General features: G+C 35.3%; 1 protein-coding gene across 1 annotated transcript; it reads left to right on the top strand.

The window, feature by feature from the left end:
• The first annotated feature begins 801 nt into the window (after window positions 1-801).
• Window positions 802-14,924, top strand: Rsl24d1 (ribosomal L24 domain containing 1). The gene is made up of 6 exons (XM_076848588.2): window positions 802-938; window positions 4,868-4,981; window positions 8,129-8,201; window positions 10,288-10,351; window positions 12,990-13,075; window positions 14,139-14,924. The coding sequence occupies exons 1-6, from the start codon at window positions 858-860 to the stop codon at window positions 14,210-14,212; spliced, it is 492 nt and encodes a 163-aa protein (XP_076704703.1). The 5' UTR covers window positions 802-857; the 3' UTR covers window positions 14,213-14,924.
• Window positions 14,925-18,018: the final 3,094 nt, after the last annotated feature.

Below are 18,018 nucleotides of genomic sequence, written 5' to 3'. Positions count from 1 at the left end.
GTGGCTGGTTACTCGCCCATTCAAACTAATGTGAATCACTGAGTATGATCATAGTCTGAAGGGAAGAGTTTCAGAGGAAGCCATAGGGTATGGGACTAAGGACATATGAAAGATGTGGCCAACCACACGAAAGATAAAAGGAAGCTGCTCGTGGGGGTAGGAAGGGTAGGACAGTTCTTGTTGAACTAGCAAAATAAAACGGAGTTGGAAGGAAACGGTGTAAAGAGGTCAGGAACACCGGGGAGGCTCTTCTTTAATTGTCCAGGAGGATAGGAGAAGGAGATTCAAGAAAAGCATAATAATTTTCCATCTCTTGGTTTACTATTAAGTGTGACTCATGCCAGTGAGGGGTAACAGGCACCGGCGAGATGTTGAAAAGGCTGAACCGCATGTTCATCAGTGTTATAAAGAAGGAGTACAGAAAGACACAAACATACACGATTGTTACACCTGCCAAGTCTGGGGCAGAAATCAGGGCCGGCAGTGAAATAATAGTTCTTAGAGACAGCCCAATGTGTGGAGAGCACTTTGGGCAAAACACAATAAAGAAAAGACAGAAGACACGCGTAAACGCCAAGAAAAATTAGGCGGTGTGACAGAGCTCGAAGGATGGCACAGAGCCACGTCTGGCTTTCCCAGTCTGATCAAGGCTTCAGCTCTGCGCCTGCGCCAATCGACCGCGCTTTTGCTTGCGTGGCCGCGAGGAGGCGCAGTCGTGTTCGGATAGCATCCCAGGGGCGCTCAGACACTGGCCTTTTCCGGGTCGGAGGCGTGGACGAGAATCACTTCCTGTGACGCCGCGCGTCACTTCCTCCTCAGCTCGCCGTTGGGTCGGTGGGGACCCACGCGGCCTCAACATGCGTATCGAGAAGTGTTATTTCTGTTCAGGGCCCATCTACCCCGGCCACGGCATGATGTTCGTCCGCAATGATTGCAAGGTGAGGCGGCCGAGGCAAGCGTCTGCCCAGCCGCGCTCCCGCGGGCCTAAAACGCGCCTCCTCGGCTCCGGGTTCTGCGGAGCCAGCGGGGTGTGGTCTGGGTTCTCCGCGCTGCTCTGGAGAGAGAGCCGGCCGCCTACTCGGCTTCTCTGTCCTCAGCCCAGCTAGGGGAATTGCTCCTTGCTGTTGTCGCGAGCGGAGCTTTCCACCAAGGCCACCTTGGGCGGGTTGGCTGCGCTGGAATTGAGGAGCGATCCTAACCAGCATCAGCGGGGATCCCGGGGCGTCTGTTGGGGCTGTTTGATCGTTATTGGGTCAGGGCCAATTCGTGAATCCAGTCAACTGTTGAACTCATGCCTCATAAGCATATGCGAAGGACCGTGTCCCTAGGGAAGACAAGAGGTGGGACTGTCCATAGTGCGTAGAGACTGATGGAAATGTTGCATATGTTAAATAGGAAAGTTAGGTAGAGTTACTGGAGGTGAGTTGTGGAGGGTCATGTATAGAGAAGGTTAGAATTGTGACATGTATACCGGATTTTGAACACTGCAGGAGTCGGGCATAGTAGCGCACGACTGTAATCCCAGCGACCCAGGAGGCACAGGCAGTGTAGAGGGCAGCCTCAGCAACTTCGCAAGGCCCTGCCTCAAAATTTTTAAAAAAGGCCTGTGATGTTACTCATGTGGAGAACGAAGAGGGCATTTTAGAGTGAAGGAAAGTTAAAAATTTGAGCAAAAATAAGGAACAGAGCTATTATATTTCTGAGGAAGTGGTTGGATTGTAAATGATAGAGGCTTGGGGCTATAGATTCGGAAATAAGTCTGTGAACATAAACATAGACATGCCTAGTTGTGAATGACTTTATGAATGATACATGAATTTTCCCTCTTGTATCAGAGTGAACCTTATTCCTCCAATTACTAGAATTGAACCTGTCTTACATTTGTGTCTGAATTACTAGACACCTGTTAAATATACAGATTCCTGGTTTTCATAACCTCTATGAGAGTTGGAAACTTTGTCGGAGAAGGAAAGAGGATGTGAAAGGCGATTTTGACATAAAATTGTAGATCCTACTTTATGACTTTATACCTCTGTTATAGACTAGAGGTGTTAACCTTATTAAATTAAGAGCAAGGGATCCTGCTGGAAGGTAGGGACCAAACCTCTGTGGGAACTTAAAGCATGTAGAAGATTTTGAATACTTCCTGGTAGGAACATAGAAATTTATAAAACAAAAAGATTGCAAGATCGGGGTCTCATTCCCAATGGGCAGTGTGGTTTGTAGATGATCTGGTCATCAGGATCTTATGATTTTTATCCAGTAGTGCTTTTCAGCTGGATATTAGAATTGTAACAACTTCATGAGGACTGTTGAGCTGTGTTTTGATTTGGTAGACACAGTGGAAGTTCAGAGTGATGAGGAAGTCTATGTTGCTATCAAAGACAATGTTGAATTGGCCAGGAGTTAGTTTGGTCCGGAGGAAGACCAGTAGACCCAGAACAGAGTTGATTATGGGAATGATTGGAGGTAGAGGTCCTGAAGCACTGACAAAGAAGAAATTTTTCATCGTTTTTATGTTGATGATTCCTAAATCTGTATCTCCTCAGCTCTATATCTGAATTTTCCATTGGGTGGGGAAGTTCTGCATGTATTTCAGTGGATCTACTGAAAAAGAAATTCTTACTGCCTCAGATCTTTTTGCTTTTTGAATTAATACCACCCTCTCTTCTTAAGGTAGTTTTGTTAGAAACAGAGAGTCATTGAATTTTTCATCTTTTGTGTTTACTTTTTCAAGTCCTATCCATTTTGCCTCTGCAAGAATAATGTTGTCTTAACCTTCTTTCTGTCCTTCCAATTTGAACTTGATATGTGTTACCTGTATAGCCTCCTAACTAGTCTTTCAGCTTTTATGGTCTTCGCTCATGAGACTTTTTTTTAAAAAAAGAATTTTTTAATTTGTAGGTGGATACTATACGGTTATTTTATTTATATGTGGTGCTGAGGATCGAACCCAGTGCCTCATGTGTGCTAGGCAAGCGATCTACCACTGAGCTATAACGCCAGACCTCATGAAGTCTTTGATAGTTGCTTCTCCTCTCACTCTTCTTAGGAGGCTTCACGGGGCAAAGTTAGTGCTATTGCTCTATATTTTCCCATACTTACACACACTGTTAATGAGGGCTTAATAAATGTTGGTTGGATTAGTGGAAAAAGAAAGGTTGGAACAGTGTTAGGCCAGGGTAGTTTATGAAACATTTATTGGTATGTTGAAGACTGAAGATGGTAAGGGACTAGATGAAAAGGGAAATGTGAGCCTGTGAAGCTGGCTTATACATAGTCCATCCGTGGCCTACCCAGCATAGATTTAACCACTTCCTAATGTTGTTTTTTTTTTTTTTTATTACTTTATACGTTATTTATATAGTTTTAAAATCTCATTGTTTATTTCTTGGTCTGATCTCAAATCTTTTTGTTTGCAAAGTAAGACACATTGTTAGATTAAACTTCTTAAGATAGGGCACTATGTTTTAATTATTCTGATATCCCTACCAGCTAGTAGAACCTCAGGCTTGCAGGTGATCCTTATTTGCTAATTGAATCCTATCCTTTCTCCAGTGACTCCAATCTCTTCAAATACTTCATTCTGCTATTCAGATAATACTTATTAGGTGTGGAGTCAAGTAGACTTCCCATAGGCTCTGTTTGGAGTTGAGAAGACCCAGAACAAGTTCAAACCCATCATTATCTAGATTTGAGAAATGAGGATTCGCTTAGGGCTTGTCTATTAGGTATGAAATGTTGGAAGCTTTTATTTAAAAGGTGATACTATTTGAGCTAAAAGTACTAAAATACAGTTTACTGATAACAGTTTCCTGGTGGGTTACTCTAGGAGCTTGTAGTAGTTCTCATGTTTTTTAGTTGATTTGAAATTAACCAAATGTTGTCATTCAGATTTTTTAAGAGGGCTCTCTAGGTTTGTGTATAGATTGGTTTAAATTGGTATTGAAGGGAAAGTTTCTTACTGTGTGTAGTGACCTGCTTGAAGTTCCCTATAGAACAATGTATATAAAGTGAGCAATATTAAGATTTGTGATATACACACAGTCTTACTTAAATTACTTATACTGTTCTTTTAACATATTTAATTGTGTCACATCTTCTATGTAAGAGACTTCAAGTTAATCAGGATCCATAAGCTCAAAGAATTACTTTTAATATCTCCTCTACTAACATACACAAATTGAATTGTATTCTATAATACTGCAAAGTAACAAAATAATGCAATTTAGACTTATAAAAACAGGGACACATTGAAGCAACATTAAGTTATAACAACTATTAATTAAAGGATCAGATCTTTGGGAATGAAGGTGGAAAATCAAAGTAATAAACTCTTATTATTAGATCTGTCAATACATTCTTTAGAATTAGACAATCTATTGTTGGTTTGAAATTTGGTGGTTTAACCAGATGAAAAGATTTCAATCAAAGGAGATTTCAGAATGATTGTTTGAAACTTTTGTCCCCATTGGAATAAATAGAACCTTAATTTTGAGAATTATCCTGAATTGAGAAGGGACTTAAAATAGCTTTTCTTAAAACTGTTTCCTTTATTCAAGATCATTGTAAGGTATTATTTTTTATTATTTGATAACAGTGATTAATAGCTTTTATTTATATTTTTAGTCCCCTTATCCTTTAGTTGGGGTAATGTTTAACAGTTACAAACGAGTTCTGTTTTCATTTATTTTCATATGTCTCTCACATTTTTAAATGGTTTAAGTAGAAAGAATTATGAGTGGAAACCGTTGTCATTTCTCAGACTTTATAATTTTTTTTTTGTTTTACCAGGGGTAACATCTTATGATAGGACAATTTTTAATGTTGACCTTTTTAAATATTTTTTAACTTACTTTTCTTATAGGTATTCAGATTCTGTAAATCCAAATGTCATAAGAACTTTAAAAAGAAGCGTAATCCTCGCAAGGTCAGGTGGACTAAAGCATTCCGGAAAGCAGCTGGCAAAGAGCTTACAGTGGTGAGTATAGTTAGCTGTTAATATGATTTTTACATTTTCCAAAATTTAGTTTGGGGGGAGGGTTTATGTATCTAATTAACTATAACAGGGGTTCTTATAACATAATTGTGAGTATTTCATTATATTTGGTTATAATCTTATTCTCCCATGATCCTAAAAATCATCATTCTTTAGACTTTTGAAAAGGAAAAAATCACCATTTTTACAGAAGTTGTTTCTTATCCTCATAAGACTATTTTTTTATCTCTCGAAAACAAAGGAAAACTATTTAAGTGGATTGAGGTACAATTGGAAATTGTTGTTCAATGATTTTTTTTTTTTTTTGGTTATTTTATTTGTTCTTTTTAGATATACATGACAGTAGAGTGTATTTTGACATATTATACATACATGGAGTATAACTTATTCTAATTACGATCCCATTCTGTGGTTGAACATGATGTGGAGTTACACTGGTCATGTATTCATACATCAGCATAGGAAATTTATGTCTTGATTGATTCTACTGTCTTTCCTATTCCCATCTCTCTCCCTTCCCTTCATTCCCTTTTGTCCAATATAATAAACTTAAGTTCTTCCCTCCCCCTCCCTCTTATTGTGTTTTAGCATCTGCATATCAGAACATTGGCCTTTGTTTTTTTTGGGGATTGACTTATTTCACTTAGTGTGATTGTCTCTATTTCCATTCATTTACCAGCAAATGCCTTAATTTCATTCTTCTTTATGATTGAGTAATATTCCATTATGTGTATGTTCCACATTTTCTTAATCCATCCATCTGTTGAAGGGCACCTATGTTGGTTCCATAGCTTAGCTATTGTGAACTGAATTGCTGTAAACATTGATGTGGCTGTGTCACTGTAGTATGCTGATGTTAAGTCCTTTGGGTATATACTGGTGAGTGGGATAACTGGGTCAAATGATGGTTCCATTCCAAGTTTTCTGAGGAATCTCCATACTGTTTTTCACAGTGTTGTACTAGTTTGTAGTCCCACAAGCAGTGTATGAGTGTACCTTTTTTCCAACATCCTCACCAACATTTATTGTGACTTGTATTCTTCATAATTGCCATTCTGACTACAGTGAGGTGGAGTCTTATGTAGTTTTAATTTGAATTTCTCTAATTGCTAGAGATGTTGAACATTTTTTCATATATTTGTTGACCATTCATATTTCTCCTTCTGTAAAGTGTCTGTTCAGTTCCTTGCCCATTTATTGATTGGGTTATTTGTTTTTTGGTGTTAAATTTTTTGAGTTCTTTATATATCCTGGAAATTGAGGCTGTATAGGTGGCAAAGATTTTCTCCTGTTCTGTAGGCTCTTTATGTTAATTGTTTCCTTTGCTGTGAAGAAGCTTTTTAGTTTGATACCATCTCATTTATTGTTTCTTGATTTTACTTGTTGCACTTTAGGAGTCTTGTTGAGGAAGCTTGTTCGTAAACCGACACAATGGAGAGTTAGGTGTACGTTTTCTTCTAGTAGGCACATGGCCTCTAATGCCTAGGTCTTGATCCACTTTGAATTGAATTTTGTGCATGGTGAGAGATAGGGCCTTAATTTCATTTTGCTTTATTTGGATTTCCAATTTTCCCAGCACCATATGTTAAAGAAGCTATCTTTCCCCTAAGGTACTTTTATGGCGCCTTTGTCTAGTATGAGATAACTGTATTTATGTAGGTTTAGTTTTCATGTCCATTTTGGTGCCAATACTATGCTGTTTTTTGTTACTATAGCTCTGTATTATAATTTAAGGTCTGGTATTGTGATGCCTCCTGGTTCACTTTTCTTGATGAGGATTGCTTTGGCTATTCTGGGCCTATTTTTTTTCCAAATGAATTTCATGATTACTTTTTCTGTGAAGAATGTCATTGGAATTTTAGTAGGAATTGCATTAAATCGTATAGCGCTTTTGGTAGTACGGACATTTTGACAATATTAATTCTGCCTATCCAAGAACGTGGGAGATCATTTTATCTTACAAAGGTCTTCTTCAACTTCTTTCTTCAGTGTTCTGCAGTTTTCATTGTCAAGGTCTTTTGTGTCTTTTATTAGATTGATTCCCAAGTTTTTTATTTTTTATTGAAGCTATTGTGAATGGGATGGTTTTCCTAATTTCTCTTTCAGTTGATTCATCACTGGTGTATAGGAACACAATTGGTTTATGCTATACAAGGATTTGAGAGGAAACTAGGATATTAAATGATTCTTGAATGGCAGTTCAAGATGAGGTTTGTAATAACACTCATTTGTCAGTTTCTGATTGTTAGTAGTTTTGGTATTAAGAGGAATAGTGGGAAGTGTAGAATGAGATTTCATTGGGTGTATCACACTGATCATATTGATGTTATTGAGTTGACAAAAGGATCTCTTAATGCTTGTTCCCTGTAAAGGGAGACAGTGAAGGCTATAGTATGGGCTAGCTTTGAGGGAAAAAGAATTTTAAACTATCCCTTCTTCTATGGCCTCTTCTTCCTTCAGAACCCATAACCTTTTCCCCTCTGCACTATTTAAGGGTGGTATCTACAAACATTTGGCATGAATCCCTTTTCTGGCTTCCCAGAAACAGTGTTTTTCAGTGAACATGAAATAGTATTAGATAGGATGCAAGTGCAATCATAATTATTGTCACAAAAATAATGTTCAGTATAAATAAGAAGCAGCAAAGCACCTCAAATGCAAGTGATACTCGCTGAGTTGCTTAGTGCCTTGCTTTTGCTAAGGCTGGCTTTGAACTTATGATCATCCTGCTTCAGCTTCCTGAGCCGCTGGGATTACAGACATGCACCACCGTGCCTGGCTATTTGACTCTTTTGATCTATGAATAATGGCAGCTTCATATGATTCAATATAATACCAAAGTTTATGTATACCTTTATACCATTATTGTTCAGTGCCCCTCTTTAGATGGGGGTAATATTCTCCACTCCTCTCTCTTTGAGACTCATCTGTATATATAGAGAGAGGTGAACATCTTATAAATGGAGGTATAAAAAGGAGAAAAAGATTGAAAACCCACATTCTCTGGGATCACTGGTGGGGGAAGGTAAATTTTAATATGTGTCCCCTCAGAACTTTTGTAAAAAGAAGAATGTTTTAAGAAATGCTTCCTTTTTACTTCTTTTACCAGCACTGTGTTTCTTTTTGCAGGATAACTCATTTGAATTTGAAAAACGTAGAAATGAACCTGTCAAATACCAGCGAGAACTATGGAATAAAACTAGTAAGTCACAGGGGAATACAAAGAATATTCAGGAGAGACTGGTTTAGGATGTTACTATAACTTTAAATGTCAGTTTGTTCTTTAAATATTAGGTCTATAATTTTTATTGCTTTGCTTTTAAATGTTTTCATTCTCTTTTTCATGGTTGTATTTATATATTTAATTATGAGCTATTTGAATTCCTTTACAGAGTTGGCTGAGGTTCCATTATAAAAATAATATAAAATTAAATTTGAAGGGCCCACACAGAGGTGTCAAAAACATACAAAACTCTGAAAAAAATAGAGAAGGAAAAATAATCTTCAGTTGAGTGTGGCACAGTTAAAATATACATAAAACTCCAAGGCACTTTACCACTTTAGATCATTTAGTTTAGGACTGTAAACTGTATTTTGAAGACATTATAAAGTTTAATACTTAAAAAAAAAAACAACCAGACTGGGGATGTAGCTTAGTGTGGTAGATTGCTTTCCTAGCATACTTAAGGCCTGGCTTTCATCTTCAAACTGGAAAAAGAAAAAAAGTACAGCATTTAAGGTGATCATTACAAATTTTCTAAGATAACTTGTAAGTATTTGACTTAGGTAAGAATGAAACTATAGATTTTACTGAAATTTAAAATAATACCTAGTCTTCCCCACTGTCCACCCTCAAGAAGTAGGCAGAGACTTTTAATGAAAAAAGTCCTATGTGTGGTAAAACTTAGTCTCTTGAGAGAGCTTGTAGATTCCACTGTTTATGCATGATCAAGGTCACACATAGTCTTTGCCCTCTTTATTGAGTACTCATTAGATAGTAATTGGTTCAGGTATTATAACAGAGTCTCATTCCTAGCCCCACTTATTAATACCTCTGTAAATTCTGTAAGAAGCAGTGTTTCATTGATTTTTTTTTTTTTTTTTTTTTTTTTCTGTACAGATTCTGTTATCCTTTTGCACTGGGATTCTAAAAATAGACTTTTGAAAAAGAGCTGCTGGGTAGACACTATGAAAGTCTAAAAATTGTTTCTTATACAGTAAAAATTGTCAGTAGTGTTCCAGAAAAATATATTATACTCTTCTAAGGAATTTGTTCATTCCTAGTTACTCCCCATTTTTCATGTGTATATATGACTAGTCAGAATTGAGATGTGTTATACATGTAAAATTCATATTGGATTGTGAAGACTTAGTATGAAAACAGAGATCAAATATTTGATTAACAATTTTTTATGTTGCTGTACATGTTGAAAATGAGTTTTTGGATATGTTGAGCTAAACAAGATTTATCCTTTTATTTCCACCTGTGTCTTTTTACTTTTTTTTTTAAATACAGCTACTGGACAATTTAAAATTACATATGTATTTTGTCTTATTGGATAGTACTGATGTACATTCTGGATTATAATTGAACTCATTTTCTTTCTTTTTTTTTTTTAAAGAGAGAGTGAGAGAGGGAGAGAGAGAGAATTTTTTTTAATATTTATTTTTTTTTAGTTATCGGCGGACACAACATCTTTGTTTGTATGTGGTACTGAGAATCGAACCCGGGCCGCACACATGCCAGGCGAGCGCGCTACCGCTTGAGCTACATCCCCAGCCCTGAACTCATTTTCTTAATAGACATGACTCCCGTAGACATTTTTCAAAACAGTTGGATTATGGTGGTTGAGAATGTAGCAATATTGATTGGTTCATTTTACCAGTATTTGTCATGAACACACCATATCCCAGGCACTTGAAGAAAAATTTTTCATGACTAGAAATGTGCTGTCTTTTGTCTATGGAGATTACAAACTAAGAATGGGAAAAGTTATCAATAATCCAAGCTCTTTGTGTGATAAAATTTGAAAAGCACTGGACTGGTTTAAATATAAGAAAAGTTTAAAAGCAAAGGCTTTGCAAAAAAATTAGAGAAGGTTGACGTGATGTCAACTAAAAGTATATTCCTTTTTTAGCTTTTTCAGTAAGGATTGTTTTTGCAATGGATTTTTTTTCACTTAAATTAATCTGTAAATCAATAATAAATGTTCATTAAAGCACTTGTTGATTATAATCATATTGCTTGAATGTACATGTGTTTTCTGATTTTATGAATTTTTTTGTAGTTGATGCAATGAAGAGAGTTGAAGAGATCAAACAGAAACGCCAAGCTAAATTTATAATGAACAGGTATGAATATTTGTGTAGAGTAACTCCAGAAAAAATGATCACTAGTAGATATCTAGAAGCATTATTATCTTTCGAGACTTTTTGTTTTGACATGACTTTAGATTTGCAAAAAACTTTGACGAATAGTATAAAGAACTGTCATATATTCTGATAGCATTTTCTCATATTTACTTAATCTTTGATACTATATGGTAAGTTGAAGATATAATGCCCTTTTTTCCTGAGTATTCTTTAATTAGAATATTCTCTTCCATAAACACAGTGTAATTATCAAAATCAGGGAGTAAACATTAATGCAAAACTATTATTATATCATCTGTAGACCCTGTTTTAATTTCACTAGTTGTTCTCATAGTGTCCTTCATAATAACAGAAAAATCCTGGATCATGCATTGCATTTAGTTGTCATATCTCTTTCATCTCCTTTAATCTGGATAGTTTTTTTATCTTTTGTTTGTTTTAATATTACATTGATACTTTTGAAGAGTATAAATTGTTATATTATGGAACATTCCCCCCACCTTAAAAAAATGTTTTTATTAGTGCATTTTAGTTACACATAGTAGTAGGGTTCATTTTGACATAATCATATATGCATGGAATATAATTTGTTCCATTTTAGTCCCCAGTGCTTCATCTTTTTCTCTCTTTCTCCCTCCCTGTCCCTATTTCCCCTTTTTTCTACTCTACTGGTCTTCTATTTATTCACTGTTTTTTCTTTATTTTATGCTCTATAGATACAAATAGAGGTGGAATTCATTGTGGTATATTCATACACACACACAACATAATTTTGTCAGTTGCATTCCACATTTTTTCCTTTTTCCCATCCCTCTTCTTTCCGCCTCAATCCCCTTCCTCTACTCCACTGATCTCCCTTCTATATTCTTGGGGAAACCCCTCCCCCTTTTCCCACTTACTTTGCTCTAGCTTCTGTAAGAGAAATCATTCGATCTTTAACTTTCTGAGTCTGGCTTATTTTACTCAGCATGATTTTATTCGGTTTCATTTATTTACCAGTAAATGCCATAATTTTAATTCTTCATTATGGCTGAATAAAACTCCATTGTGTGTATATACTGTATTTTTTTTATCCATTATCTGTTTGTGGGCACCTGGGGTGGTCCCATAACTTGACTGTTGTGAACTGTCATTGATGTGACTGTATTAGTATAGTATACTGATTTTAGTTCTTTGGGGAAATACCAAGAAATGGGATAGCGGGGTCACATGGTGATTCTTCCTAGTCTTTGAGGAATCTCTGAACTGCTTTCCAAAGTGATTATACTAATTTGCAGTTTTACCAACACTGTATGACCATACCTCATCAGCATTTATTTTTTTGTATTCTTGATAGTTGCTGTACTGATTGGAGTGAGATGAAATCTCAGTGTAGTTTTGTTTTGCCATTCCTCTGATTGCCAGTAATAGTGAACATTTTTTCATGTATTTTTTGACCATTTGTATTTTTTCTTTTGAGAAATGTCTATTTAACTCTTTTGCCCATTTATTGATTGGGTTATTTGGGTTTTTTTGGTTTGCTGTTTTATGGCTAACAAGAAGTTCTAAGCTTCTAATTAGCTTCTAAGAGCTAATTCTCTGCGTTAAGCCAGAATTAGCTCTTTCTCTGGAGCAAGAACATTTGCTTTTAATCTAATCACTGTGGAAGACTGTCAAAGCATTGAAGTTTTTAAGCTTTGTGGCTTAAAAAAATGCTAAAACCTATCAGAAAGGGGGCCTGAATATTTGAGAACTAGTTTGTTAGCACTTCTGTTGAACATCACTAGTGTTTGTGCTCTTTTAATTACTGAATGATTAAAGAAAATTACAACACACAGAGCTTGTTATTTGTTTGAGGAGAAAGATCTAGAGATTTTAATATTGTTTTATATAGTAGAGTTGCCATATGTACTTAATAGAAATTGGTGTCCAAAACTTGATAATTTTTTAATCATATCTTTCATTCACTCAGTAAATGTATATTGAGCACCCATTTTGTGTTAGACCAGGCACCAGGAGGAATACAGTGAATGAATAAGTGGGTAGTGTTGGATTCCTGTTTAAGCAGGCAGAAACTAGACAATAATATTTTTGAGTTTGATTTGGTAGGGGTAGAAAATGTACATCTTGAGCCAGTTGCGGTAGCATATGCCTGTAATCCTAGCAGCTTGGGAGGCTGAGACAGGAGGATTGCAAGTTCAAAGCTAGCCTCTGTAATAGGTCAGGGGGCGCTAAGCAATTCAATGAGACCCTGTCTTTAAATAAAATACAAAATAGAGTTGGGGATGTGGCTTAGTGGCCGAGTTCCCCTGAGTTCACTTCCCGGTACCAAAAAAAGATGTACATCTCTAAGGCTTTAATAAGTGACTTTACCTTTAAATTTGGGAATAGATGCAAGGTAGATGGCAAAGTTCATTGCTTGCCACCTCAGAATAATTTGAAAGACCCTGATAGACTATTCACTATGCTCCTTCTGGGTGATGGGAGTAGGGGAAGAAGAAAAGGGAGAGAACAGAAAGGTAATCATCTAGTTTGCAGTACGGCTTACTTAATGAAATTTAGTAGCAATACTATTAATTATTATTTCTTAAAGAAGTTTTTAGTAACCGAAGTTTGGCTTTGATATGTTTTATCCTAGATTGAAGAAAAATAAAGAGCTACAGAAAGTTCAGGACATTAAAGAAGTCAAGCAAAACATCCATCTTATCAGAGCCCCTCTTGCAGGTCAGTACTATATTGCATGGGAGTTCTCTGTTTTTTGTATAGAGATGAAGTGTATATTTTTGTGGTCTATGTAATTGAGTACTTTCTTAGGGTATTTTTAAACACTTAAATATTATTTATTGTACATTTATGATATGATTTTACTTATAAAAATATAATTTATTAAGCCAGAGGCTGAGATAGGAGAGTCCACTTGATAAGTTTGAGACCAGCCTGGACAACATAGTGAGACCCTATTTAAAAAAAAAAAAAAATCAGTTTTTCTGTTTTGGCCAATCTATTGCATATGGTGTTTCTTTTTCCTGTTCATAATATCCTGTCTTGCATACAATATTTTTCCCTTGTTAAAGTGATCTGACTAGTAATTTCATAGAAGATTTTTGCCTCACACCTGTTTTGATTATTAGTGGTTCTCAAACTTTGGTGCATATTGGAATGACTTGGAGGAACTTATTATAAATGTAAAGTCCCAGGCTGTTAGTAGATCTCCATGTGATGCTGATACTAAAAGCTGAGGACTACTTTTTTGTTTTAAAACCTTGTCTTTGTTATTTATTGTATTTTACTGGTAGTCACTGTTTTGGGCAGTTATTTGTGTGCATAGTATTGAGGTGCATACTCAGCTGGCACCAAGTATAATTTTTTTTTTCTAAAAATTTACTTATGTAGCTTATGTAAAGAGAGAAATTTTGCCTAAGTCTTATTAATAAAGGGCAAATTCTGAAACTGCATGTAGATTTGTGTAAAAGTCCTACTTAGATTATATTTGTACTAAATTCTATTTAAACAAAGCAGATAAAATTTGTTTTCAAATGTACCCCCAGAACAACAGAAATGAGCCACAGTAACTTTATTTTTAAAAAGGGGTTTTACTGAGGGTGAAATGCAAAATGTCTGTAGATGCTTATTACTTTATGCATTTATAAGATCTAAGATCTGTAAAAGTTCAGCTTATTACTCTTAAATTTCTTAGAATTGGTTAATATTGTAAAGCACATAGAATCCTTTATAAAGTATAAAGGATCACATTGAATTAATTATGTTTTTTATTATTTATTTAAAGGCAAAGGAAAGCAGCTGGAAGAAAAAATGGTACAGCAGTTACAACAGGATGTGGACATGGAGGATGTTTCTTAAAAATCTTACTCTATAATCATTTCTATGTGTACATTTGAAAATCTCCTTTGGAGACTTAGAATTTAATTCTAAATAATTAATTTTTATATAAGGTCACTGAAGTGAAAGGTGATTACAAATACTGTTCTACATTGCTATCTGCAAAGCATCAGATTATGGATGTTAGATTGCACCTCATTGTAATGTCTTCATTGATAGACATGCTTATGTAAATCATGAAAATTCTCTTTATAAATGCACAAGTGGATTGTGGACAGAATGGTCATGCCTTTTGGATAATGGCACTAGGCAGCATTTATGTAATAAGTAATTACAAAAATTTATGGCCAGTGATAGGTAAAATCAAATTTTCTTTGCAGTAAAATGTTCCCTTTATTATGTTATAGAAGGGAGGATACAACAATCTCAAAATGTATGGCAATCTCAAAATCATTTATTTTAGTATTTTCTGTTTTGATTTATTAGCCTAAAGGAGCATAATGGCCAAATACCATGAAGCCTAGTTATGCTAAGCTGTTTTGACCTGGTTTACCTGTTGTTGGCAGGTAGTTGTGAGTGTTTGTGAGGAGAGCTGACTAATCTTTACTTGAAATGGCACTATATTATTTCTGCTTTAGAGAATACTCAGTTTTAATTTGTGATTCCTGGTAGAGCAAGCTCCCTCCCCCCTCCCCTGATGTAGAAGCAAAGAAATCCTAGTGTCTTAAAATTTGTTGCGGAGTTTTCTTTCTTTTTAAAAACAGGTTCTTAATTGTTATGGAATATAGAATTTATGAGTATAACATCTGCCCATTTGTACATAAAATAAAAACATTTTTAGTGTGTGCCTATATATTATTTAAATATACTAAAAAATATGAGGTATTTTTACTTGGAAGAAAATAACTTTCTTTACACATACTACTTTATTAGGAAATATAGTTAATTAAAGAGAAATATATGCTTAGCATTTTGTGTTTCTGTACTTTTATATTTTTATGACTCTAAGTGTGTTAAGGATATTGAATAATAGGTTATCTTTTTTTCAGGGAAATTAGAATACATTACAGATACTTAGGGTAACAAAGTGATGGCTAATTTTTAATTTTAGTGTCAGGTAGTAAAAAATTAATCAGTCTCTGGACCAACTGTTAGAAGACCTGAATTCCAATGTGGTTTTGCCTTTGTGTTCTTATTTATAATAAAAATATGGCATATTTGTAAAAACATTATTGATGTGAAAATTATAGGTGAGGAAAGGTATTTCTTGAGATGTTTTCCTATATACTGTATTTGTTTTAATATGAGCATGTTTAAAATTACATACTGTTAAGGAAGCAACTTTTCTACCTTCCTATGTAGGGAGGAAGCTGCTGTTGCTTTGAGACAATTAGTTTTGGAAATTGGTTGAATTGAAGAACTGATGTACTTAGGTTTAGCATCCTGACAGTTCTCTGCATCATCAGGATTTCATAGTATTTTGAGAACCCAGATCTCATTCTAAACTATATGGATTTACATGCCACACTTCTGTCTCTCTTTTCCTCTGAGTTTGGTTGGATCACTGAGAAGAGTTGGCTAACCCTTTAAAAACATGGCCTATGCTTGCATGGTATGATACTTTTAGGCTGCTGCTATTTCAGCTTATCTGGCTGAGACCTCTGCTGAATAGTTAGCATAACACAAAAGTATCAAATTTTCTCCACTTCCTACACAGAACTTTTATATTCTTTATTTGTTTAAGAAAATATAGGATTGGAATCATGGGAAGGGATATCCTTCCTACATTCCTTCTGATACTTTTAAGAATTTAGAAAGAAAACTTCCATGTTAAAACAATTTCTTGAAAATAGAAATCTTGGCTGGTAGCACACTTGCCTAGCATGTATGAGGCACTGGGTTCAATTCTTAGCACTGCATATAAATAAATAAAGGTCTATCAACAATTAAAAAAAATTCTAAAAAAAGTAGAAATCTTAAGAAGGTGTTTATCCAGTAGATAGGAATTCGAGAAGGGCCGGTCCACTTCACAATATCCCACAAAGTAGATATCGTGATTTTCATTTTGTTGATGAAAAAATTTGAGGTCTTTACCACATAGCTAAAAAGATGGAGGAGATAGGGACTTGTGTTTATATAAGTCTGTTTACAGAGTTGCTCTGCTATATGTAGAAAGGACTTATTCAATCTCACATGATTGCTAACAGAAGACTCTGCAAGTTATTTGAGTAACATTTAACTTGATTTTGACTTAGTTTCTTTATCTGAAAAATATAATAATGGGCTCAACCTTAGGATTGTAAGAATTCAATTATGAAATGTACTTCAAGCCACCACCATAGTAAATTAGTTAAAATATTAGCTTCTACACCTATTGTGTGAATTCACAGTAGCAGTTGACTTTGACTCAGGACAGAGGTGGAGGTATTAGGGTTTGGGATAGCTGTGGTTAAATTGAGTATGGTGTACTTAATCCCAATGTCAATTTTAGTCTTATTAATTAGCCAGAATGTTAAATTTATGAAGAGCATCTTGTTTCCCATTCTGAGTGGGAGAGGGAGTACATTTCTGGTTCCTCTTAGTAATTTAAAAAGATGAATATCCATAATTTTAGGGGGCGATTTAAGTAATATAAGGGATATTCTTCCTCCCTCCCTGTCCTTCAGCTTATGTTTTAAAAGGAGATCTGGGAAAAGGCATCAGTTTACTCTCTCATAGATTGTGTCAATTCTAATATGAATGAGGACTACTTTGTAAAAGTTAACATAGTAGCTTGCTGAATTAAGTGTATTCAAAGATAAGGGGGAAAATCAATATTAACTCATTTTATATCATCCCAGATGTGGAATACCTATAAAAACTTCAATACAGTATATGATGTACAATATGTAATTACATAATGATTATTAGTGTTAATGTATGTAAGCTCTAGATTATAACTTCCTATCTATTTTAATGTACCCGTGTCAGTTTCATTGAGATATTTAAGAATTGAAAACGTGGGCCTTGTTGGGTTAAAAAAAAAAAAAAAAAAAAAACTTGGTTTCCAGGTCTCTGAAGGAGTTTTCTGAAGTCTGTGTTCCTTTATTAACATATAGCAAGTGACCTACATTCATTTATGGTGAATGTATCAATCAGCTTCTTGTTGATTTGAATCATTTTTCACATCTGTTGGTGAAATGTTTAAAGAGGGAAATGACTCTTATGCCTTCTGGTGCCATGGGGTAAACCTGAATTAAGCTGTTCCAAGTGAACACTCTCCCTAAGGTTTTAATGTTTATCCTTTGAAGTTATCAGGGGTTGGAGTTAAAGTTCCTGCTACATGATCTTCCCTGGAGTACTGGTTGCCTATTCTCTTTTTCTAGCCTTCCAGTGATTCTGTGGCACTCTATAATCCTGCTAATAAATTTCTTTTTGCCAAAGTTTACAACCCAAAATCTTGACTGATAGACATCCCCTCTTTAGCAAAGCTAGGCAACCCATATCTATGGTAATCATCCAGCACATGGGGACTGTCTTATCCCAGGCACATTAAGGTACCAAGATGGAAAGTGCTCAATAAATGTTGACTAAATGAAAAATGAGGGTGTATTCAGTTTACTTCAGTCTATTTTATAAATAATCAGTAACTTGAAAGACATAAGGAATAAGTTATAGTAGACACTAAAAGGGAAGCAGCCTGTGTGACTGACTTGCCTGCATTGTTGGAAAGGCTTGCTGAGGGAGAACAGTTTGGGCCTTGGATTGCATACCTGCTTTGTTGGTTAAATCTATATCTAATGGGGATAGTCTGAAGCTGTATTTCTGGGACTGACTGGAGCATTCAA

Source organism: Callospermophilus lateralis, chromosome 3, assembly GCF_048772815.1.
Source record: "Callospermophilus lateralis isolate mCalLat2 chromosome 3, mCalLat2.hap1, whole genome shotgun sequence".
NCBI lineage: Eukaryota > Metazoa > Chordata > Mammalia > Rodentia > Sciuridae > Callospermophilus > Callospermophilus lateralis.
This window is presented reverse-complemented; position numbering and strand designations above follow the sequence as displayed.

Coding starts and splice junctions, on each gene's coding strand:
- Rsl24d1 (XM_076848588.2), top strand. CDS start 858: ATGCGTATCGAGAAGTGTTATTTCTGTTCAGGGCCCATCTACCCCGGC. Junction 939..4,867: donor TCGTCCGCAATGATTGCAAG/GTGAGGCGGCCG, acceptor CTTTTCTTATAG/GTATTCAGATTCTGTAAATC. Junction 8,202..10,287: donor AGAACTATGGAATAAAACTA/GTAAGTCACAGG, acceptor ATTTTTTTGTAG/TTGATGCAATGAAGAGAGTT.